Source organism: Empidonax traillii, unplaced genomic scaffold (assembly GCF_003031625.1).
Source record: "Empidonax traillii isolate 1590-97213 ecotype Southwest subspecies unplaced genomic scaffold, ASM303162v1 scaffold168:size1726349, whole genome shotgun sequence".
In the NCBI taxonomy this organism is placed as follows: Eukaryota; Metazoa; Chordata; class Aves; order Passeriformes; family Tyrannidae; genus Empidonax; species Empidonax traillii.
In genome coordinates this window covers 371,854-396,592 of record NW_020955361.1, presented here as the reverse complement: position 1 = coordinate 396,592, position 24,739 = coordinate 371,854, and the positions used below count along the sequence as shown (strand labels likewise).

The following is a 24,739-nucleotide window of genomic DNA, read 5'->3' as shown; positions in this document are numbered from 1 at the left end:
GTAATTGCATTCTCTAGTGCCTCCCAGTGCTATATGTGTTATCTTCTGTGGAAAAAAAATCAGCTATTGGTGTCCTGGTGAATTTAGTAATTGTAACTAATGGGCTTGTTTCTTTTTGCCTGTCTTTTAGGATGGAATGGGGAACCTGAGAATCACGGAAAAGGGTCTGAAGCTTGAAGGAGATTCAGAATTCTTGAAACCTCTTTACGCCAAAGAAATCCGGTCAAGACCAGTAAGTTTTTTGGGAAGGGAATAAGCACATTTCTGTAGCCCTAACAGAAAGAAACCAAGAACTGGCAGGGTGATGTGGTTATTGGATAAATTACTTTGGCCATTGGCCACTCTATACAAATGTAGTCTGGGGAGGGAGGCAATGGGTGTCCTTTGAGGATTTCATTCAGGTACTGTATCCTCTGGGCAGTTGCAAAGTTGATACTCATGGGTTTGGTTTGTGTAAGCCACAGTTAAAAGCTTTCTAGGAGCTCTGTCTTTTTGCCTCCTCTGAAGGACCTAATATTTCTATTAGGTAAGAAATGAGATTTTAGAGGCAGAGGGATGGCAGAGATGGCACCTCTTCTGCAGAGAGGTGATGCTGTGGTGCAAGGGCCTGATCTGCTCTGTTGTTTGTTGGCTCAATGAACAGGTATTATGTGCTCAGTCCTATTTCATGTTGGTTTAAAATTATGTCCAGTTAAAATTCAATGCTGCTAGAAGTGACTGTGTGACAAAAGTGGCAAGAATGTTAACAACTGAAAACGAGAAAAAACCCAAGTGTGATTGAAATAGCATTTTCATAGCAGCACTTCATTTACTATCGGTGACTTTTGCTCTTTCTAATGTAATCCTGTTTGTCCTGAGCAGCTTTAAAATAACTGAAATGACTACAGAGAGTTTCCAAGATCCTTGTCAGAAGATATCATCTGTCTTATTTCCTGATCTAAAGTGTTAATTTGAGTCAGATACCAACCTTCCATTTTGATAACAATGGCAGATAGCTAATTAAATAAACTTAACATCCTTTTATCTTAGCACTTCTGTTCTCTTGTAGAAATTGGAACTTGTAGCATAATGAACACAACAGCCAATACAATATCCAATTTAATTATTGAAGGTTGTAACCTCTGCAAGATGGCTAGGAATTGATTTGAACAAGCCTAATCATTTAGAAAGAAAACTTAATAAGAAAACCTTCATATCTATAAATGTTTTCATCCCTGAGTTAAAACTGAACCATAAAGCCTTACATGTCATATGCTTTTCAACATAAAATGTGTGGGAACCAGGTGCAGCACTTGGTTTGATAAATAGACTGACAAATTGCTACTTACATTTCTTTTCCTCTAGTTACGTTGATGGAAATAATATTTGATTATTAAGAGAAATGAGAACTACTTGCTACTGGGGAGTTTACTCTTTTCATATTATCATATTCATCTGCATTTTCATACATCAGGCAGTACAAAAGGTGTCCCCTTCCTAAGGTTGTGAAAATAATTTCCACACCATTGACAGATTACTGAATGCAAGGAACAAGAAGTACAAGGTAATGCTTATGTGTGTTCCTTGCTTTATCCCCTATCCAGGATTACTTTTACTGTTAGTGGAGAAGGATGCCAGCCAGAAGGTTTGATGTACAGTCTAGTGAGCTGGAGCATCCCTGCAGGCTTCAGTAGATGAGTCCTGGGAATTGTATTCACTGTATAGTTACACCAACCATGTGTATATTTTCTCTGACTTTTCACTGGAATGAACTGGAGTAGCCTGTGCTGGCTTTCCGGCTACTCGTGATAACTCCAGAATTATTGTCAGGCTGGGGGCAACAAGAGTGATCCTATTGCTTTCAGACACCTTCTGATTTCTTGTGCTATGTGTGCATTTGGCCTCTTGAAAGCAAATGAAAGCGTTGCAGTCAAAGTATTATAGCTAAAGAATATTTTAAAATACTATTAAATATTCAACACAATATTTTTTTAAAGAACAGTAGTATGACCCAGTGTTGTCTTGGAGGGAAGCGTGCTAGCAGTTCCTGAACCTGATGAATATCGTTAAAATAAAGTGCCAAACTCAGCACTCAGTAACAGCTGAACATCCATACTAATTCCATAGTGATCTTCTCTGGGTTTTCAGAAGTGCTTAATGCAGCTTCAAGTATGCGAAGCGTAACAGAAACAATATGACAAATAACAGTAAAGAGCATCCCAGAAATAATCTGACATAGACAATTTTTCATGTGTTTAATGAAACAACTTAAGAGTTGTGTACAGTAATAAATAATGGTTTCATATAAGCTCCAAAGACTTTCAGACTCTGATAATTTACAGAAGAATTTGATTTTAATTTTTTTTTTTTTTTAAACACAACAGATTTAACTTCAGTATTGTTCTGTGTTGTGGATGAAGGGGTGTTGGTGCTGCCAGGGAAGGGAAGCAGAAGAATCACTTTATGTATTAGTGGCTGCAGTCCCATCACCTCTGTGCAGTGGGTTTTCCTACCCGTGTGTCTCTGTGGTGCTGCTCCCCACGCTGCCCTGCTGTGGGCAGAGCTGGGCAATCCCTGCAAGAATATCTCCAAAATAATGAATTGTGATTATTCTTGAAAGCCTGAATTTGTCGGTGCTGCCTCTTCTCTGCTGCATCTCTTTATTCCCTGGAAGGTGGTAATTACAATTATACATAGACTTGTTTTCCTAGGAGCTGTGCTTTCTGCTTTAACAACAGTTTTGGATTTCCTCTTAAAAGTGGATCTCTTTTTGAATTAATTTGGCCAGAAGGGAAGATGAAGGTTTAGAGGGGAGGAAAAGCCCTCAAATGTCATTCCTTGATACTGGCTGTGGGAAACCCTTTGAGTTTCTGTAGTTCATGCCTTAAAGAGCCCTAGTAGCTACTGCTGCTTTCACCACCCTACAGACAGAGTAGTTGCACTTAGATGTGCTTCTCATTGCAGCTGAGACTACAGCCATGAAGGACTGAGTCTGTTGTACCATGACATGCAATCAATAACAACCCAACAGAGGTGTCTTTCTGTAAGTCCCTTCGAAAGGGGAAGAAGGATTAGCAGAAGGATTGGACTGATGTGGTTTGGTCCTAGGCCAGAGAAGTGGCCATTGAAATCACTGACATGAACTGGCTTCTTAAGGCTGCTTCCAGCCAGTTTCTTTCTGCATCACAGCTGACAACCCCCCAGGCTTGCTTTCCTTTTAGCCTCACCCATTCCGGAGTGACCCCTCCAAATCCCTTTGTCTTTATTCAGGGATGAGGGTCTCTGTTCCAGCTGTTTCCCCATCCTAGTCCTGACTCAGTAATACTGGTTTTATAGTATGGATTAGAAGTCTGTTTTCAAGAATCAGATCTTGTAAATGACCTTTAGATAAACTTTAGGCTTTGCATGAGCCTAAAGTTTATCCAGAGGTTAATGAAAAGTAACTGATGATAGCAGCGTTTGCACCCTTGTAGTTTTGTTTTAAAGAATTGGGATAGATGAGTTCCCTTTTCCAGGATTGTTCAGAGCATCTTAAACTCCCAGCAGAACATATTGTACACCAAACAGTATTTTCCATGCCACTTGCACGGAACATGAGCATCTTGCTGCCTTTAATTAAGAAGTTAACTGGACCATGAAGTATTACTTGTGTAAATAAAAGTGATTTGTACTTAGTCAAAAGGTGCATTAGGAATTCTCACATTTCTTTGCTTGCAGATAAATTATGGAGATTATTAAAAATTGGAAGGGTCATCTATAAACCCATCTGTAGCTCAGCTGCACTGTCACTCTCAAAATGTAGCTGTCTTTCTAACTGTTGTAATTTATTGTGGACTATCGTGTGAACCATCTGCTTGCTTATAAATCAGACCAACTTTAACTGAAAGTTGCACACAGCAGCACAAATTGTTAATTTTATGTGCTGGAAAGCAATGGCAACAGTTTAGGGGTCTTCAGTCTTCATTGCCTTAATTGGAATAGAAATTTAAAACTGGAAATTTTCCTGCCTTTGTCGAGATGAGCTGCTAAGAAGCAGGTTGCCCAGATTTAGCTGTCTTAGTGCAGTTGGGGTGTTTGGAAGCTTGCCACATCCAGGTCTGTAAGTAACTTAAAAGGAGCAAGACAGAGAACAAGCTATGTGCATTTTCCATTCCGATAACAACAGAAATAAAATCCTGTGCTGTGATAACACAGGAAAATCCAGTGAATTACTTCTCTCAGGAGCTGTGTGACAACCAATGAGATGATAATCTCAGCTTTAGGAAGCAGAGAAAGACATTGCCATGATAGGATTAGGGAGGGTTTGCCCTTTCAATGTTCATTTCAAGTGCATAGGTAGAAAAAGTAAACCTCAGTTTGCAAATGTTTGCACCTGGACTTAATTTTTCTTATCCTGAATCCTTTTAAAGACAAGAATATGGATTTGCCTGACAACTTTGACTTTGCTTCAGTATAAAGTGCTTGACTGAGGTCCTGCCTGTTCATCTCTCCTGCAGGCTCTTCTATTGATGGGTCTGGGAACACAGAAGTAAATGTGGGCACCAACCTTTCCTGTTTGGTCTCTTCTCCCTGGGGGAGTTCCAAGCTCTGTTGTTGCATGGGTAGAAGAGATGGCAAAATTCTCTGAACAGATTTTGAGGAGATTTTCAAGTGTGTTTTAAAAGAGATCTCTTATTGTATTTAGATGGTTTCACGTTGAAGGCCTGCTTCCCCTTATTTTTAATCAACTGGGGGGAAAAAAAAAGAGTTTAGAAGAAAAACCCTATACATCAAAATAAAAACCCTGAGGCAAAGGACTATGTCTTTTTTTATTATTTTCCTTTCTTTGGGTAAGGTTAGAGGACCCTGTCCTACTCAGTGTGGCAATGAGTGTCTCTCTGAGAGCAGCATGCTTGCTCGGATCTTTGGAGCAAACCTGCCCTCATTTGAAGCCATATGAAATAACTAGTGACTCCAGTGGAACGGGGGCTGTCATTAACACTTGGCTGGGATTCTGCAAAGGCATCTGTTTGGTCTAAAAAATTCACAGTTGTGAATTAGGGCTGATAACTGCTATTCCCTTTACTGGTGTTTAGTAAGTTCTCATCAGCGTAAAAGCTAGACTAGCGAGTGCATAAAATATGCTTCTCTGTCCTTTACATTTTCCCCAGCCAGTCTTTGAATGATAGAAAATTTAAAGGAAGCTTTTAAGAGTGATAAATAATTATTTTGCCAATGTATTTTGCCTCACTGTGCTCAGATCTGGAAGAAGCATGCTATAATTTTAAAGCACAGAAGCACTTCTGTAATGGACCTGTTCTTTTGTATTATTTGCTCTGCAGGTCTATCTGCCTCCAAGCTAAAAATGCGCACTGAAAAACAATAAACCATGTATTTGGATTAAACAATGACATGTGCCCACAGTGGGGCATACCTGCCTCATAGCCATAAATACATATTTATAAGCAATATAACATACTAATTTGGATAAAAAGACAATGCAGATGGCAAGATAATTGCAACTTTGCATGAGGTTCAAACTGCGTAGTAGAAATGTAGCTTTCAGATAGATAGCATGAAAGAAGGCTGCTATTTTTTTTTTGTGGAAGAAGACAGAATAATTTCTTTTCTTCCTTTGTCAAAGTTTACAGGGAAATAAATGGATATTGAATTATTTCCTGATGATTTGGTCTAGCAAAGTGCTTAAGGGTTTTAGCATGCTCACTGAAACCATCGCAGGGTGGAAATGAAGTTTGCCTCACCATGCTGCCATCAGTCAGCAGTCCCTGGTTGTTCCCACCCCCTCTTAGGCCATTGTTCCTCCCAGCGTTTCATTGTTCCCTTTGTGAATGGTTCTTCACAGAAGAGAGGAATCTTTATTGCATATTAAGGTGCAGCCAGTAAGAGCTCCTGTCAGCTCATGGACGTGTTGGTCTCCTGGCATTGCCCTCTGGGGCAGTTCAGCTGCCACTGTAGCTTCAGGCAGAAAATCCCTCACTACCCAAGGTCGACTCCTGAAGCACAAGAGCTGACTGCATCTTCACAGCTTGCTCCATCTTGATTGATTTTTGGATCAGATGTTAAGATATTGCCCTAATAACCTGGAGGGGGGAAGGGGGGAGGTGATGACATCATCTACTGATGACAGAGCCAACAGAAACAAGCTTCTTGCAGCCATGCCCAGCCACCTCCTCTACTTCCTATAGGGTTTGTTGAGCATTCCTTGTGGCACCCCTCCAGATAGCTTGTTAGATTCCATGCCAGTGTGCTTTTGCTATAAATGTGTCTCAGTTTGGTCAGGTTGAGTCTTGCTTGCCTGACAGTGATCAGCAGAGAGGAGAGCTGGCAGTCAGAGGGGGATGCAGGGAAAGAGCAAGTTGCAAAAGGCATCATTTTGGCAGAAGTGCCCTCACCTGATGTACAGATATTTTTGCCATCACCATCCAAAGTAGATTTGAGTCTGCATACAGCAGTAGGCTGTGAGGGTCCAGTGGGATTTATAAAATTGATATGCTCTCCTATAATAAATTCCATTCCTAAGCAATGAAATCCAGAGAGCCTACTTCAGACTGAACCTTGGCTGCCCCAGTGCTTTGGGGGCAGTTAGTGGCTCTGTGATATTTCCAGTGTGCTGAAAAAGGTGGAAGTTAAGTAAATTTTACAGCAACTAGGAAAACATTTTCCTTTACCTTCATAGTAAAATTGTTCAGAAGTCTCTCAGCTTCGAATTTTGAAGGGAATTGTGTAGGCTGGCTGAAGGGGTATGTCCAATAACACCTGAGTTAAATCTTGCTATGCCTCTTCCTGATTGGTTGTGCAAGGAGCCCAACTGAGACTGCAACAGGGAACTGAAGTATCCCACTGACTGCCATAATCAGAGTATCCCAAAGAAGTGCAAGGAAGGAAGCTCTGATGTAAACAAACATTCTGAAATAACTCCACAAGTTGCATTTCAAAGCAAAATCTCGTGGAGGCTGCCTATGGCATTTAAAAAAGGATTTCATTAAATGTTGCTAACTTGTCATAAGCTCTCTTAAATGGAAGGGTAATGGCTTATAACATTTGTAAGCTTTTTAATTTCATGCAATATGAGCAGTGTAATCAACACCTATTAAAGCCAATCAGCTGTGCCAAGTGGGCTACCTACCTCAGCTTTTGTCTATATTTGCATTATGGGTAGATCTCTGAACTAACCCTGGGAACAACATGTTTGTGCTTTCTTATCCTGACATCAGTGGAGACTTTGTGTCCAGAAAACAGATATGGTCATTGCTGAAGTATCTGAACCCATAAGCTGAATAACCACTTTATAGTCAGTAGTTTTCATCTCCTTGTGAGGGAGTTTGGGCCATGGAGGTGATGCGGACCAGTTAACAGGTCCTGAGGTAAAATAGTCTCTCAATGTATGTTACTTTTTGTCTTTGACAGGTAGAATATCTCTGCTTGAACTGCTTGTATAAGAAAAAGTAAACTGTCCAGATCATGTTTGTTTTGCTGTTCTGATCTGATTCCCACCTCCTCTGCATTTTAAACTTTTGCAGCTGGACTCTCTGGTCATTAAAAACAAGTGATGAGCTTCACAGCTCAAAGCAAGCTCTGGGTTAGAGCTGGGTGCTTTGTGGGCTCGCAGCTTTTGCATTGCATTTTTGCCATAATCCCAGAAATTGCTTGTATTTCAGCTGTGAAAAGGAGGACAATGGGGCACGAAAAACATTTGTGTGATTGTGTAGGCTGCATTTGTCTCCCTGAAGTGCAAAGGGCCTTGAGTTTAAGGATTTACCATTTCTAAACATCGCTTCTGACAATCAGGATTCTGGCTGCTTTGGAAAATCTGATATACAAAAACAACTTGCTGATACTAAAAATGAAAAAGAAATGAAACTTTATACAATATGGGTAGAGAGAAAATAGAGACAAATAGACAAAGGAAACACTAAAAGATAAAGATCCAATTATAAAGAAAAAGAATGTTTTTTCCATGTTTCCAAGAAGCCAAAAAACAGAGCTTTGTGTCTTTTTACTGCAGGACAGCAAACACTTCTGCGACTCTTCTGCTGATCAAAACTAATTTGGCAGGAAAGTTATGTATTTTATAAGGCATGAGTTGACAAGACAAGCTGTGCTGTCATTAGGAAGTGCGGGCACACACAACCAGTTTTACAGACAGCTCAGGTTGTGTGTTCTTTGATTTGCAATAGGAAAGGAAAGTAAGGCTTTCCAGGTTTCATTTGCCAGTTGCTATGCCAGTAATAAGAGTTTGTCTGATTGTTTTGTTTCTAAATGACAGATGTTGTATTTGGAGAAAGAACAACACAGGAAACAACAAAGGCAACTCAAAATTTGCTCCTTTGTCTTTTAGGACAAATTTGTTGAGAGTCTTGGGAAAGCTGACTTGCTGCTTTTGAAAGAAAAAAAAATATTATTTCTTTAGCTGTTAACATCTCCCTGGTTGCAACATCTTTGTTTCTGATTTCTGTTTGGCTGAGGTTGTGCCTGGCCATCCACTCCCAGGGGCAGGAAGGGGCACCACACCAATGTTAGTGGCACAGTGTTGGAATGCAGAACACTGCTGTACCTGTGTGACAAAAATGGCTATAACTAGTCACAGCGTTAGACATTCTGACTTGTCAGTAAATCATTGATTGGCATTGACTGTTCAAACAGATATTTAATTATATGCAGGAGATTCCTCACTTTCAAGCCCCAGTTTTTTCCCTGAGCAGGAGTGGAGCTGAAGCCTCCATGGCTTTTGCTTTGGCACCTCTGAGGTTCCCCAGAGAGCATCATCTGTACAGTGCTGCTGTCATCCAACTTCCCCCAGAAACATCCCTTCTAAGGACAGAGACACATCTTCCTTTGGAAAGTTATTCTTTATGGTCTGCAAGGGAAAGTTTCATTTAACATTTATGTCAAATGCGGCAGTGCTAAAATTTGATTTGTAAATTATTGTCTATTTATGAAAATGGTAAGTAAATACACGCCAAGATTTTCTCAGTATCTTCTTAGTCGGTGTCGGTTACTTTGTTGGATTCTTAATTAGTAATCTAAAACTAGGCAATTAAAATTGCTTTTTTGACCTAGGATTTTTTCTCTCTTTTTTCTTTCCAGCTGCAGCTTGATATTCTTGTTTCTCTATTGATTTAGACAAGGGGTTGATTTGTCATGGGGCATCTAATGAACAAAAGTGGTGAATGTCTGAGTTCTGTTTCTCTTCTAAGAAACCAGCAGCAGCTGCAAAAGATTACCTGTGGCCCCATGAATGGGTGGTTACTGATTCAGGGAGAGGCTTGCTGTTCACTGAATTATTCATATTCCTCTTCACAGTGGCTGGAAAGTCTTCTTTTCCAGGTACTAGTGCAAACTGAGCCTTCTTGGATATAATCTGACAGGACTGCAGCCCAAGGCAGCACAGCTGAACAGTAAGATGTGTTTTTTCCAATGAGAGGCTTTGTAGGACATCAGTATTTAAAAACAGAGAAACAAATAAAATTACAGACAGTGGGTTGATTGAGGAGAGAGGTCACTTGTCTGACAGAGCAAGCATCACCCTCTAGCAAGGCTTTCAGTTCTTTAGCCAAAAACTCTTGTCTATCTTTGGATTGGGTTGATCAGTGAGAGTGTGAACATTTCATTATTTTTCTTAAAATCCTGATTTTTTTTTTTTTAAAGTACATTTTGCAGGCTAGAAGTACCAAGTGGGCACAGCTGTTCATCACCCTGGAGCAGTTGATATTTTCCTTTAGGCAGATTCACTGTTGTGTTGTACACACAGGTGAAGCCACACAGTGAATCGCCAAATAATCCATAATCCAAACACACACTAATTGCTGTAAAAGGTCAAGAGTATGTGTTCACCTGAAGCTGATTTAGGGTCTTGGTGTCCATGGCTGGAAGGCAATGAGTTGGTGGGATGAGCCTGACCGTGTTTCCTCTGATGGTTGCATATTCAGAGCCTGTATCCTGCAGTGTTTTGCAGAACATCCTTCACTCATTAAATGAAGTAAGGGCCACACAGGGCAATGGCATGTATGTTGTCACTGATGCTGGCTTGAGAAGCTCCTTTCGTTGCATGTCTACTGTTGCTTCATGCCAAAATATTCTATCTATATTCTGCTACCTTTTGAAATCCCCATCTCCTACTGCAAACTGACCTTTGCTATACGTTTTCTTAAGATCCCAACTGTTATTTATAAATTATGAGCCCTGATGTTGTTACAAGTTGGGAGAGCAGGAGGCTTCTCGTTTCTCTCTGCAACATTATCTATTATGCAGCACTCTGGGAAGCATAGCTTGGGTGAAGTAGAAGGAACAGGAACACATAGGCAGGACCCTTCCTGTACTCTCTGCTGGTAGGAGCCACTTGTTGGGTGTTTTCACTGATCAGTTTTGTTCCTCCAGAGTTTTGAAAGAACTTCAGGAATAAAAACACCAGGAAGCAAATGCCTTCTGTTAAAAACAGCAGACAACCACAACAGGATGAGCCACCCTGCTGATTGCCAAAGAGTAATTCGGGTCCTTGGCTTTTGCATGCCTCCCTGTGCTCTGTTTTACCTTCACACACCCCAGTCTCTTTGGCTGCTTTTGCCATTACTCACCATTTCCCCAAACAACTTTCCTGTCTTCTTCCAGGCATGGAAAAAGCATCTGCTGCTTTTTCTGTGAGCCTGACATCTCTTGAATCACCACTCCCCGGCTGCCCAGCGATGTTGGTTAGAGGTGTGTTGTTTTGCTCATCGGCCCTGTACCACAGCAATACCCTGTGCTCTCTCCTCTCTTCACCCTGAAGCAGATACTCAGGAGTGTCTGTTGACTGGCAGCTGCAAGACACAATCAAATCCCAGCACAAAGCATCCTGCTTCTGCTCATGCAGTTGTCCAGCTGATCAGAACTTTGCTCCTGTGCCCTCTCTGTAGGTGCCTGTGTTCAGTGTAGCAAAGTCCAGCATGATTTAGCATCTTTCCTCCAGATCAGTCCAATTCCATGTCACACACTTAGCTGCATCTGTCATTTTACCTGTTCAAGTGTGCCATCGCCTTGGCTGTTGGACATTCAGCCTCTCTGAGGCAGAGGGAGGTTTGCAGTTGGTGCACAGTTGAGTTGTCTCCCTCTCCCAGACAGTTCCTGTCTGACAGTAACTCACACATGAACTGTTCCATCACTGCAGGTCAGAGCTTGGCCCCTCTGCTTATTCTTGTAAGGAGGACTCTGTCTAGTCATGTCACCAACTTCTTAAAGCCAAGTATTGATCATTTCAGCAGAAGAAACAAAGTGGTTAGAAAAGAGCAATTCAAAAACAGTTTGTGCTGATATTTCTGTGACCTCATAACCCTGTATCGTAATTAAGCAGATCAAATTACTTTGGTATCAGAGGTACAGTCGTGGGCCCAGCCTTTCTTTTCCATCCTTCCCGTTTTCCTAGATATCCCCCTACAGGGTTAACTGAGTATATTTCTACAATAAATATTCCCACAACAAGGCCTAAATATGGTTTTCATCAATCATTTTATAGCTGCTTCAAAGCTGTCACGCCAGTGTATGCATTTACAGCAGCTCAGGAAAAAAAATAATGCAGAAAAACCACAAATAAAACCAAGAATTGGAATAGAAAAGCTGAATTTTCTGTCACCGGGAATGGTCAGATGATCTTTCTTTGTGTCTTGTACAGTGGCAAGTGCTCAGTCTCCAATGAATAAATAACTGCAGGTCCAGGAAATGAGATTATTACTCCCATGAAGCTGTTGAAAAGGAGAGCACTCTATGCCCTTCAAACCTGCTTCCTGATGCACAGCCCTGCATTTGCCTATGGTGCACAGCAAACCTGAAGGACAGGGCTCGTAAAGAAAAGGCTTATAATTGCAATAGGAGCCCAGAAACAGAGACTCTCTGATGTCAGGAACATGTCCGGGCTGAACCGTGTCATTTCACAGGCCAGATGCTTTGGAGAGAACTCCACTGGGTAATCACAGAAGTGAGGATGGCTGCCTGCGTCCTGCCTCCAGCCCTCACCGTGCTGTAATATAGTTGCTTTTGCAGTGTAATTGCTTTCTCTGCAGGGCTTCTTCCTATTGATTCTGCTTGTGTGGATTTAAATGGTTTGCGGGTTGTAACTAGACTCAAGTTGGTCTGCAACTCCTCTCCTCTGTGCTAGGCAGCTCACGTGGCAGTTCTGAGAGACTTCAGTGATGTCTAGATAGCATCACTCCCTGGCCTGCACGTATATATTTGATTGGAAAAGAGAGGCTGGATCAGATAAGTTCAGAACATCAATAAATACGTGTATTTTGTTTGGTGACACTTGTTCAATTTGAATCTTTTTCCCAGGAAGCAGCTTGTGTTGTGTCATTTTTTCGGCGTGCTGTGTAAATGCTCTGCATCTGCAACTGTCGAGGCTGGTGCCATCCCATAGCAGTGCCATCTGCTCGCTCACAAAGTGCTTTTTGCGTAGGTAAAAAATGTGAGGTGTTACTCATAATTAGGCAAATCACATGCTGTGATCTGTGATTGATTTGGTTCCTGTTGCTGGCTACCTCGCATATGTCTATGTGTCCATAAGTATTGTCTACATATCAGCATATGGACGCAGATGAATCAGAGACTCATGAATCCTTTTCCCCAATCCCGACATATGGAAATGTTTTCCCTTCTTCTTATTAGCAGCAGCTGAATTTCAGTAACACCAGGGGCCTCTGCTGGGATCTTTGCCTGTGTTTTGTGCTGTACATGCATACGTAAGTTGGCATGGCCATTTATAATCTAATACAAGAAGTAAGCGATCCATGACATGCAGCAAAGGAAAGCTATAATTTCAAAGCAGTGTTCAGAGATAGCCATGTTATTAGCCTTCTTGGAGAAAAAATATCTGGATATATAAGTTGGTGTTATGCAGTGCAGTAACAGAATGCCTAAAAGGAGCTGTGAGCGTTGCAAAACCCAAGTGTCCCTGCTGAATCCGACTTCTGGAATGTATTGGTGTGCTTTCCTTAATATAAACAGGATGTGCTCTGAAATGTGTATTCACCTCACTGACTGACAGAGATCCTAATTGTTTGTGGTTGCAGTATGGTCCAAGTAAAGCTGATCATAAGGGAAAGTTAGTCAGAAATTAGTCCTTCTGTGTAATTTTGATATTGTCTTCTAATGTCTTTTATAGATAGTGAAGTATGATTTACCAGCAGTTTTAAAAGATGTTTAAGGCAGGCATTAGGGGTACCAGGAAGGCCATAAAAATGAAAACACACGAACAGAGGTTTGCACACTTGACTGGAGTAAAAGTTACGAGCAGTGGAGTAGCTATATAGTTGGATGATTTAGAATACTCTAAGCCTCAGCAGACCTCTCTTCTGTTCTCTCCCTCTCTCCTGTGCCTGCCTACAGCGTGTTTACTTCGGCAGGAGATTTGTCACCGGTGGACTGTGATCATAACTAGGACAGCCCAAGGCAGAAAATAGGCTATAACTTAGCACAAATCCATAGTCCCGCTGCTGCAACACCTCCTATAGACGAGGATCAGATTGGAACGAGCTGCCACTGAGCAGCAGCTGCAGTTGGTATTTCTGCAGAAGAGTTCAAGTAAATTGAAATGGTTAGTGAATACTTGGTTGATTTTATACTGGAAGGGGTGATCAATGTGCTGTGAACCCACAACTGCTCTTCTCCTGTTTTAGAGCTATTAGAGTTGCTTGAATCCAGCTTTGTTTGTACAAGGGAGAGTTGTTCCCCAGCGATGCTGAGTTAATCATCAGCACACATTTGATTGACTCTGGTGTAACACCTTTGGGTGAACTCTGAGTGCAGTGAAGTGCTTGAAGCATTTTCTGAATTATTTGGTCATTTTACAAGTTGTGCTGCTCTCTTCATTTCAGCTGTCTGAGGGTGTCTTGTGAGAGGACTCCTGGAGCTGAAAATGCTTTAATGCTTTGGATTTTTTTCCAAAGCCAGTAGTGATTAGTTCAGTCCTACCAGTAGAGAAAGTCTTGTGAATGTGCAGCAGCCTTCAAATGTTACAAACCCCAATTTCCCACTCCCATGAGTGCTGAATGGAACTCCAACATGCACAACTGCATGTTATTTTTATGTGTATGTCTGTCGGGTTCATCAAGTCATCTGTGGTTTTCCTTGTATTATAAGTCAATGAAGTAAAAAAGAAAAAAAAACCAGCAAAAAAGTCAAGGCACATGTAATGTCCTGGAGATTTTTTCAGTGTTGTTTTTAATGTCATCAGTCATGGTTTAATTTCTGCATCTTGAAGAAGCAGCCACTCTCTCAAAGCACTGTGTTCATGAGATTATTACAGGTATTCTTCTAAAGAGAGAAACCCCTAGATTGCCAGAAATAAATCACTTTGAAGGATACAAACCCCCTTGGGTAGCCTTGCAAAAGCAGAACCCAGTCATTTATGTCTCACATCACAGACCTGCCTTCTTTGCACTTTAAAAAGAAAAGTCAGAGATATAATTGCTTTAATGGAGCAAAGGGAAATTTGTCTTTTGTTTCTGTTGTTATTAAAATGAACTTCAAGAAGTGCCATTAAAGAGGGGGGTCTGTGATATTGGACATAAAACTCCAACGTGCTCAATCTATGCTATCAAAATATGTCACAGTGGGTGGGACCACAATATTTTCTCATCTTCATTGCACTGTAAAAAGTATCGTTCTGTGAAGGTGACTGTACTTTGTTTGCCTAGAAGAAAAAACTTGGGTTTTTTTTTAAGCATTTGAATGCTTAATAAAGCATCAGAAGTCAGAACACTAATTCAGCTTGTTTTACTGCATTTATGCCTTTGAGTGCCCATTGCAGGTCAGGGCTGTATCATCTGTTACTGATCTAGGTTACATGACCTGGGCTCATCACAAGTATGACAAGAGTTTGTTTCCTGGAAGAAGAGGATGCAGACTACATTTTGTTATATCTGCACTGGACCTTTTGCCTCCTTCCTAAAAGCAAGCATCTATAGACACAATTACAGCTGGGGCATTTTGTAGCATTTATTTTAATCTGTTTGTTACCAATTCCATTCACAGTTGGCTTTCATTCTGCTGTGAAAAGCTTACACTGTCAAATAAGAAGTTTTACTAGAAAAGGGATTTAGTTACATGAACATTATGTTCAACTGTTTGAAGGACAAAATCAAGATCAAAAAAGACTCAGGGATTAAACAACAAAAAGTATGTTTAAATCACATTAAGGGCTATTTTCAATCTAGCACCTAGGGATTTAGCTACATGCCTTAAATTTTTGTGCCAGGAGGCTTCTGGGCAAAATCCTGTTCTTGCTGTGGGGAGCTCCATCGGAAACAGTAATGCTTGGCTTGCAAGCCTGAAGTTGAGATTTGCTGTTAATGTAGATGAAGACCAGAATCCAAGCATGATCTTAAGGATGGGGGCTTACTAAATACTCCCAAGTTTGTCTCCTTCACAGACAAAGATAGATGCTGTCCAGTGGTTCACGTTTGCTCTTCAGGATGAACTATGTCTATACAGTGTTCTGGTGAGGTTTGCTCAGACCCGTGGTGGTGCCAGTTGCTTGGTCCCTACAGCATCTGTTATCAATTCTGAAGGGGGTTTACTCATTTTTTTCCTCACAACTCTCCATTTTATAGGGGCAGCTCTGGCTTTTTCAGCATCAGACACTCTCCAAAGGAGTTTCTATTCTTAAGGCAGGATTTAAGGGGAAGAAATGGAGACTCAGGGTCAGGTCTTGGGGTTTTTTGACGTGCTCACAGGATGTTCTGGAAGACCTCTGTGGTTAGGAAACTCTGCACTGAGTGAGATATTACTGGTGCTTCCCTTTGAAAGATGAACAAGTCATATGGGAACACGCAAAACTGGGTCAAGGATACTAATTTAAGCATATCTGTGTCAACAGACAAAAAATGACACAGTAAAGGTTACCAAGTCAGCTTTTCTGGTAGGCAGGGGGACATGCCTGACACCTGCACTACCAGGTAACGTACAGTGCTGTGTCCCCAGCAGTGTGTGATGCTAAAGAAGGACTAAGAGGTGATGCCTTTGTGGCTTTTCATTAGAGGTTTATCATTCTTAGTGAAGGACATTTCAGGTACCCTAAAATCATTGCTTTGTCTCTCGGTTATTGGGCGACGAATACTTGTCACTCCAAACTAGACAAAACTGAGACATTACCTTGTGCAGCTCTGAGTTGTCCCTACCAATAGAAAATGCATTTCAGGGGAGTAGCACTGCTGTTATTACTACCATCACATTTAGCTGGTGTTATAGTAGGACTGGTTGGACTTCAAGAAAGGAATATATTTGTTATAACCCACATAAATACTTCCCCTCTTTCAGCTGCTCCTTAGAACAGCACTCAGGGGTGCAGGCAGGTGAATGTGGCAGTAGGCCAAGTGAAGGCGAGGTTTTGCTGGCTGTTTGCTTTACAGAAAACAAGCTTTTACCCTCTGACAGTCCACCTGTGTATAGAGCAGTGTTTGCTTTCTGTAATGTCAGTGAGAAGTAGAATTGAGCAGGAAAATGGTGCTCTGAGTGACTTCTCCATAGACTGCTCCTTGCCAGCCTGGATTATGCTTTAATATTTTATTTTCCCCATTACTTTGTCAGCCTGCAGGAAATTCACCATTTCCATTATTTCCACAAGCTTCACTTGCGCTTACTCTATGAAGTCTTTGAATTCAGAGGATCAAATCAAAGCTACTCCTTTTGACCATCCAAATTGCAACCACTCTGACTGTGAAGCATTATTTTTAAATTGCCTGTTAAAATTTAAAAGGATTTCCAAATATCTTTAATAATTCCCTACAACAGTCTAAGGACATCTGTTAAAGTATTGAATTTCCCTAAAGTCAGCACTGGCTGGGATTGCTTCAGCTGCAAATTAAGGCTGTCAGTCAAAGTGCTTTTTTTCTGTTTCAGTCTCGGATCTGGGAGTTTTTAGCATCTCTTCCAAAGTGAGCCAAAGGAAGACAGCTAGTCAGCTGTTTAGGCTTGTGTTGCCATGTGTTTAACCTAGCAAACAGTGAGTTGATAACTTTTGTGCAGTCTTCTGTGTTTTACTGGATACCTCACTGCTCAGTGAGGAACCAAGTACATAGTTTTGACATATTTTCGCGCTTCTCATGTTCTTTGTTCAGCAGCATGTGTCCAATGTTTTAATATATTGAGTAGCTGTGGCAAGTGCTTTTGTGTGACTACAAACATTTGCATTATCGTTAAGGCACTGGGTCTGCTAATGAGGGACTCAAGTGAAAAGCAAAATGATGTATTTACTCTGTAGGATTTCCTGCAGAGATGAATAGTAGGTTCGTGGTGGGCTGGAAGTAGATAACCAGCCCAAAGAGTTCTCAAAAGATGTGCTTGTTTATTTCCTGCTGATATTCTAACTCTAGGTCTGTCGAGGGTTATGACAGTTTATGAGAATATTGCTTCACTTCGTAACTATTTTTATTGCAGTGATGAAGCCATACTGATCTAGTTTTCCACTTGCTCATGTGCATCAGAATACTTCATTTTGTGTCATAAGATGAAAGTGTAAGAGAAGGGAAGGGTTTTGTCTTTTTAGTTTTGATTCCTAACTGGTTTTTAAAGTTTTAATTATTTTTTTTTCTGTGTGATTGAAAGGAGCTGCATCATCACCAAGCTTGCAACAGAGAAAACATTTTTTTAGTGTTCAGTGTTTAAAAGATGTCAGTGTTATTTCCTTTGTAAACAGAATATGATGGACAGAAAATCTGCAGAATTTTCAGCAAAAGGGAGTAATTTTTTCCATTCTTTTTCATTCCTTAATGGAAAAAGAATTATGGAAATGAGACCAGGCATTGCATTAAGTGCTTGAAATGTTCCTTCCCTGCAGACCAATAAAAACATAACTCTTCCATTAGGGAAATTTAGTTTTTTGAAGGCTGCACGAATCTAAATTCTGAGTCAGTGAATGAGATGACTATGCTGGGGTAAGCATTTCAAGGTCTGATGATGTATTTTAAGTCTTTTGTAGGTGGATACCAGCTCTTAACTTGTCTTGTAAGTCTTCTTTAGAGCAACTTTCTCAGTGACTCTCTCCCTATTAACCACTTGACTTGTAATGCTTCTGTATAGCCATCTCCTCTTATGCAGAGCAGTAACAGAGTTTCAAAGCCATGGGAATTGAATGATTTTTCCTGCCTGAATTTGGACTAGAAGTTTCATTGGCCTTTTCAAAACACACTGTAGCTATTTGCATAACTCCATAAACAAAAGTCAAATAGTGCAAGTCAAAAATGAGACTTTCTGTGCTTCATATGGCATGTTTGTAGTAGTTATAGTCTCACCTATGACTATACATTGTGCAGATTTTAGCTATCTACCTTTAAAACTGAAATGAATATGTAGCAGCAAACTGCTATCACTAGGGGTGTTCAAATTAGGTTCCTGAGCAATGGATATTCAAGTGAAGCCATCTTTTTTTCCCTGCTGTTAACCATAAAATACCAATAATCAACATCAATTTCTAGAAGTTCTAGAAGATCACAAATAAAAAGTAAAAAGAAGAAAATCATTACAAGTCACTACCAGTGATCCTTGCTTCTAACTTATTAATCATAATTCAGTTTTGTATATCATATTACTTAAGCTGTCAAACACATTGGAGAGGTGTAGAAGGATGATTTGTCCTCATTTAGTGTATGAGGACACAGAGACACCAAGAGCTTCTGAATCTCGTCCAAGGTCTGGAAATTATTAAGTGGAATTCTTTCCTTTTGTTATTTTTATTCAGTTGTAAATAGTCTGAATGTAGTCATAAGGGTCTAGTTATAACTGATCAAATAAATCCTTTAGTTGATATATCCTAATCCTTTCCCCCTTTCTTGCTGAAGGGCTGATCCCAAGGGCACATGCAGCAAATGTAATTGTTGTGAATATTTGGTCACATGTGGGGCCGGTTTTACTTTAGTTTTTTTGGAGATTTGTCTTCTGCAAACACCACTGGGAATCATTTGTCTATCACCAGGGTGTTATTTGAAGCTCCAGTCCATCATAGGACTGCCATAAGTAATTTCTGTGCTCCTGTTATGTTTTGTATGCAAACAACCATCTGCCATGATCCCCTAAAAAATGGCATCTAGGAAAATATTCATTGTGTTTCTTACAAATCCAGGAGGCAAGGAGAACGTCCCTGACCTACATGATTCTCTGTCCCCATCCTGATTATTCATTCTTAGTGGAAAGATTTTGAAATGCTGAAAAAAGACGTTGGTCGAAGAAGCACAACAGGCATAAAATTTGCAACTCCTTGCTGATTTTCTTGCTATTTTATCCCCTCTACCTATCCTGCGGCTTAGTCCATTGATGAATTTGATCAGCTGCCTGCTTTGGACCTTGCAAAGAAATACTGGCAGTGAATTTCCACCTTGCTCTTTAGATTTTTGGCTGATTCAAGTTGGGGTCACCCTGTGCTGGTGCTGTAGGTGTCTAATAGCCCCTGAGAAACCAGCCGTGCAGGCTGGAGCTGCCTGAAGAAAACATGAGTGCCCCGGTGTCTTGGAAGTGTTTGCACACAGAAGGAGCCAGATGGTTGTAGCTGTGGGTCTTCTTTGGCTTTGCTCTGCAGGAGAAGTACCTGAGATGGATGTTGCCAGGTAGCTGTGTGGCTCCTTTATGTTAGCAGCTGCTCTGGCTCTTCTCTCAGAGGGGTATTGAAAGCATAAAAATGAAAAATTGGTAGAAATCTCTATGGTCAAGTGGGGAATGGGGAGGGCTTCGTGTCTTGTGTTCTGTAGATGGGTCTGGTTCAAAGCTGGCATCCCACCACAGTGTGATGGTGATAGAAGCCAGATGGTTCATCAGTGCTTTGAGATGAAAGGCACTCTCTACAAGTTCACCAGGTTTTCTTCTTCCCAGCTCTTGGGCATGGCCTGCTCACGTGGCCGTGTGGTTGACAGTCACCCACTGGAGTCATCAGCAGTAATATTGCAGGTTTGACTCTGAAATGCACTGCTGCACTCAGCCACCCTCCCAAAACACCTTCAGGAAGCTTAGGTCAGGTCCCATATCACCTGCACATTTTAAAATAGCAGATTGGTTGGGTTATACCAGCAATAAAGCCAACAGTCCCTAAAACAAGGCTGGTCTCTGGGGCACTGCCTGGGCCAAAGGTGTGTTGTGCACTCTGGTTTTATCCTGGGCAATAAGAATTACTGCAAGGTAGCCTGAAATCCTGCAGAGTATCCTGCACCCCAACCACACACCTACCCTTGGGGCTGTTACCCCAGTGCTGGGAAAAGCTCCAGGTGTCTCAAGCAGGCAGGTCCCAGGCAACCACCTCCATCTCACATCCTTGGTCTCGTGGTCTTGTTCCAGGGCAACCCACTGTACTTCCAGTCCGCCAGAAATGTGACAGTGAACATCCTCAATGAGAAGACAAAAGTCCTCACTCGCCTTGTAACAGGTAAGGAGGGGGAGAGGAAGGATTCCTGCTTGGAAGGATTAGGGAGGGATGAAAGTGGGAGTGTTGTGGGATGCTGGGCTGGCTTCAGACAGCGCTCAGGAGGGGAGCCCAGGTGTCTTGTGAAGTACAAATGGAAACTTCGCTCTACTTTGTGGAAACTAAGCTGGAGACATGAAAGCTATGCTGGAGAGGCAACTGGCTGGTGCTGTCTGATAAGGAAGCAAACCATTGTTTTCATTTGAAAACCAATGCAGAGATAGAAATGTTAGTTGTGCGACTTCAGGGTCAAGAAGAACATATGCAGGCTGACATTTCTATTGTAATAAGCACAGGTTTTTCCTAAGACACTTAAAACTTGCCTGAAATCTTGGGAACTCTGGAGATCAACTGTGGCTTTGCAATTTAGAGTCCTTCTGTTGATGAAGAATTCCCTTGTGCTCCCAAACATGAGTGTGTTTGATAGAAGAATGAGTGTTTCATAAATCCCCAATGCACAGCAGCCTTTGAAGAAATGCATGTGTAATTTGGGTTGAAAGAGACTAATGCTTTCTATATGGTAATATAATATATATATATGATAAAGGGTAGGTATATATTTATTGAGATTTATCCATGGACTGGGAGAAGTATTGCTGAATGGCAGAGCCAGTAATTCATAAACATGTTTCTACACTGAGACTGGGTTGTTTGGTTTGCTTATATAACATCTTGGCCTCTAGTCACAGTGTTAAATAATTAAATATACAGCTTCAGTGAGCAATTATTTAGGCAGAATGCGTGAAAATTGCCTGGGGGAAGGAAATAAATTCAACCCCAAGCTCCCTGATTCACACATTCAGAATGAACATGTTGAGGTTCTTGTTTCTCCGTATATTTTCAAGAGGGTGTTTGGTTCTCTTAAAGCACCTCCATGTCATGAGAGCTTGGGAGGACACACTCAGTGATATTTCCTGGTGTGATGTTCTGGTTATTGATCTTTTTCTGCATTTGGCAGCAGCTTTTATTTCAGAGTGGATCAAAGATGTGGTCCCATGTAGCTCCTGCTTCAGTGATGAGCAGGGAGGTGGTTAATAAGAGAGATACAAATACAAATTAAAGTACTGGATTTTCTCAAAAGGCTGCAACAGTTTTTAAGTGTTTCCAGGGATCTCAGCATGGCCTCACTTCTCTGTAGTCAGAACCATGTTCATGATTCTTTGTGCCCTGATGCCAACACAGATGACCTGTGCAGGGAAACTCTGGATAGAGATGGAGTCCGAAGCTGCCTATAAGAAAATACTGGTTTTCAGGTCTTATTTCTCTTGTCTTTTGAGAAATGAGACTAGGCATGAAAATGGCCAGAATTAATGCAAAACCCAATCACCTACCATGTGCAGGGTAATATTCCAGGGAGGCTGTGGCTCGAACAGAGTTGGTAGGGCTTTTAGAAGGTGATTTGTCCAGAGTTTAGCCTAGGTCAGTAACTGAGGGCTCTGCTCTTTGCAGCCCTTGAGCCACAAACCTGCACAGAATTGATATTCAGGCAGCTGATGTTTATCAGACTCCACAACAAAATGTATTGCCAGAGGCTTTCCAGCACTGCAGGGCACAGCAGCCTGCAGGGAAAGCACCAGAATTGAAATAAGATCTACTAAGGAAAGTTTTACTTGTCTAAAAACTTGGTGCAACATGAGAGGCTGCCATTTTTCTTGGCCTGCACATGATTGAAGTATTCTAAAAGAAAACATTTGCTCCTGTGGTGGTGTTTGTCTTTTTTTTTTTTTTAATTAGGCTGTGCATGACACTGATAGAATTTTAAACCAGACATATTTAAGAGGCAGAAAAAAAAGGAATCTTTTACACTGTGGTATCAGTCAAAGCAAAATGGACCCTGAAGCTTTTGATACCTCTTACTGCTGCACCAATACTCTCAAAGCAAGACTGGGTACATTCATTGGTGTCTTTTTGTAAAAATTTCCCAGCTGTACCAAGGTTAATGGTGATTTTATGGCACACATAAGCATTTAAAAAAAAACCCTCAAGTAGAAATAGTTGAAAGGTTCTTATTTGGGTAGAAAACTGCCCTTTACTAATGAGATATAAAAGCACAGATCTCCTGTTTAGTGTCTCAGATGCAGGTTGTATCTGCAGAGCTATTAGGACAATCTCAGCAAATGGGTTTATGAAATGTATTATTTTCTTATACTTTTCACTAAAAGGTTGTGATCCTCCTCTCTAGGTCCCCAAGCAGTGGAAGCACACAGCCAAAAATTTGAGGTGAAAACCCTCTCTGGAAAATTGCTGTTTTCTGCAGATGACAACGAAGTGGTGGTTGGAGCAGAGAGACTGAGAGTTTTAGGTAAGAGATTGTTCATTAAATCACAGTTTTAATATGCACCTCTTCAAATTTTAGTATAGTTTTGCCTGACTTTCCTTCATACTTGTTGAAAACTCCTTTTGGAGCCAAAACTTTGTGCTGTCTTTATTGCTTTGAATCTTCTCCAAGTAGATAATGGTCAGAAGCTTCTATCTGAGGGTTTTCTTAACTTTCACAATATGTTGTTTCCCCTCCAGAAAAAAACTCCCCTGGAGGTGGTTTGTCTTGCTCAGCAAAGTAGCTTTAAAACCAGGTTTGGAAACTGAACAACTTTATCTCCTGGATCTGGGATGGAGTGTTACAGGGCTGGGACATTTGTCACAATTCATCCCTTACCACAAATCTCCCTTCATTCAGAGCTAGTTCATGGTACAATTTTTGTGCAGGGTAGATGGGAGTCAGGAAGCAACAGTTTTTAAGTGTTTTCTTGGAGACCTTTAAATAAGAGAGATTTACATCGTTTTACCAAAAAAACCCAAAACCAAACAAAAAAAACCAACCAAACAAAAAGAAAACCAAAGCAGAAACTTTTCCTTACAAGGTGCTTTTCAGATTACATACTTACAAAAATATTGCTTTTTAGTTACTTTGTACTTTTGAGAAACCAGGAATTAATTTTGATAGCTATTTTGAGTTTCTGCCTTGTTTTAGTCTCCAGAATAAACAGCATCAAAAGTATTGCTGATCACTGTAGTGCACTTTCATTTTTATCTCCAACTGAGTGTTTCTCGAAGTTTCTTTGGCTTTTGCAGATCTGTCAGAAAACAAAAGGTAGAATGATACCACTGCTGATGTTCTATGGCAAGTATTCCAATGACCTTGAGCTGAAATGCTTTCAGAGTTCATACTTGGCTTTGTTTTTCTCCAGCTTTGCTTCCCCAATCTAATTTTATCTCCAAAAGTGTTTGCCATGGCTGTCTGCCATGCTGGGAAGTGTCAATACCATATGTTCGTATTTCTTCCAGTGTTTTTGTCTGTGCTGGAGGCCATTTTGACTCATAGTACGCAGACAAATTCCTTTGATCATTCTTCTGGTGTTTGGGATCTCAGGTGTTGATGGTGTGTGTCTGCTGGCACCCACCTAGACCATGTAAATAATCTAGGCTTGTTCTTGTTATTGCCGAACGCGTACTTGTTGTAGAGGGAAGTGCATGTCAGCAAAGTGGCATGAAAGTCATATCACACAGGTCAGAGCAGCAGTTGTTGTGGTTAGCTTTGAATCTTGCTAGTGACAGTAACTTTTTTCTTTGTGTGGTCTTCAAAGTTTCTTCTGAAAGTTTGTGCTACAAACTAATGCTGAATCCTTGTCTGACAAAAAAAGAAGAGCTTTCCTGTTTTGAAATGAACTCTGCTCTGGGTAGCTAGAGGATTTTTTCAACATTAGCAAAGGATAAAAAAGGAAGGAATACTCAGAATTATGGATTAAAACCAAATGCAAGTAGTACACATGCTGCCATTGATGGTGCTTCAAAAAATTGCTCAGCATGGACATTGCAGAATACAAATGAAAGTGTTTTTTATTTGATTTGTATTTGTGGGAGTTATTTCTGATTTATAAGCATTAAAGGACACAAAAGACAGAGTTGGTTGCCTCTGCTTTTCATGCATGATGTAGTTTAGAGTACTTCAGTGATTTTATTTGATATAGTGAATGTAGTCCAACCTGTCATCATAAGGGAGACTGGAGGATAATGAGAACTTCTGTCTGAGGAGAAAGGCAGCCCTTTGAGCCCTTTGGCCGTGGGTTTGCGAGGCTTAGATTTTGAAGGCAAAATCTGCCACTTCTCTGCCCGCCACACGGCCCCACGGTGCCATGGCCAGCAGTGCACGTCTGCAAACCCCACAGAGTCAAAACCAATGCCTCACTGGATGGCCCTGTGGGCTCACAAACACATAACATTCTGCACAGGGCAGATAAATGAGCTGGTGCTAATTGAATCTGTATGTACGTCGCTCAGCAGTGCTCCTTCCCCCTCCCTCCTTCCCTTCCTCCAGAAACAAAACACATTCAGATCTCCTGAAAAATGGTG

The 24,739-nt window shown here is 41.1% G+C and overlaps 1 protein-coding gene across 4 annotated transcripts in view; it reads left to right on the top strand.

Moving 5' to 3' along the window:
- SGCD (sarcoglycan delta) overlaps nucleotides 1–24,739 on the top strand; it is a 317,255-nt gene that overhangs the window by 249,060 nt on the left and 43,456 nt on the right. For all 4 annotated transcript variants that reach the window (XM_027885572.1, XM_027885573.1, XM_027885571.1 and 1 more), the window contains exons 4-6: nucleotides 131–232; nucleotides 20,266–20,353; nucleotides 22,572–22,691. In XM_027885572.1, the coding sequence (XP_027741373.1) occupies nucleotides 131–232; nucleotides 20,266–20,353; nucleotides 22,572–22,691 (310 nt within the window). The remainder of the gene's footprint in view (nucleotides 1–130; nucleotides 233–20,265; nucleotides 20,354–22,571; nucleotides 22,692–24,739) is intronic.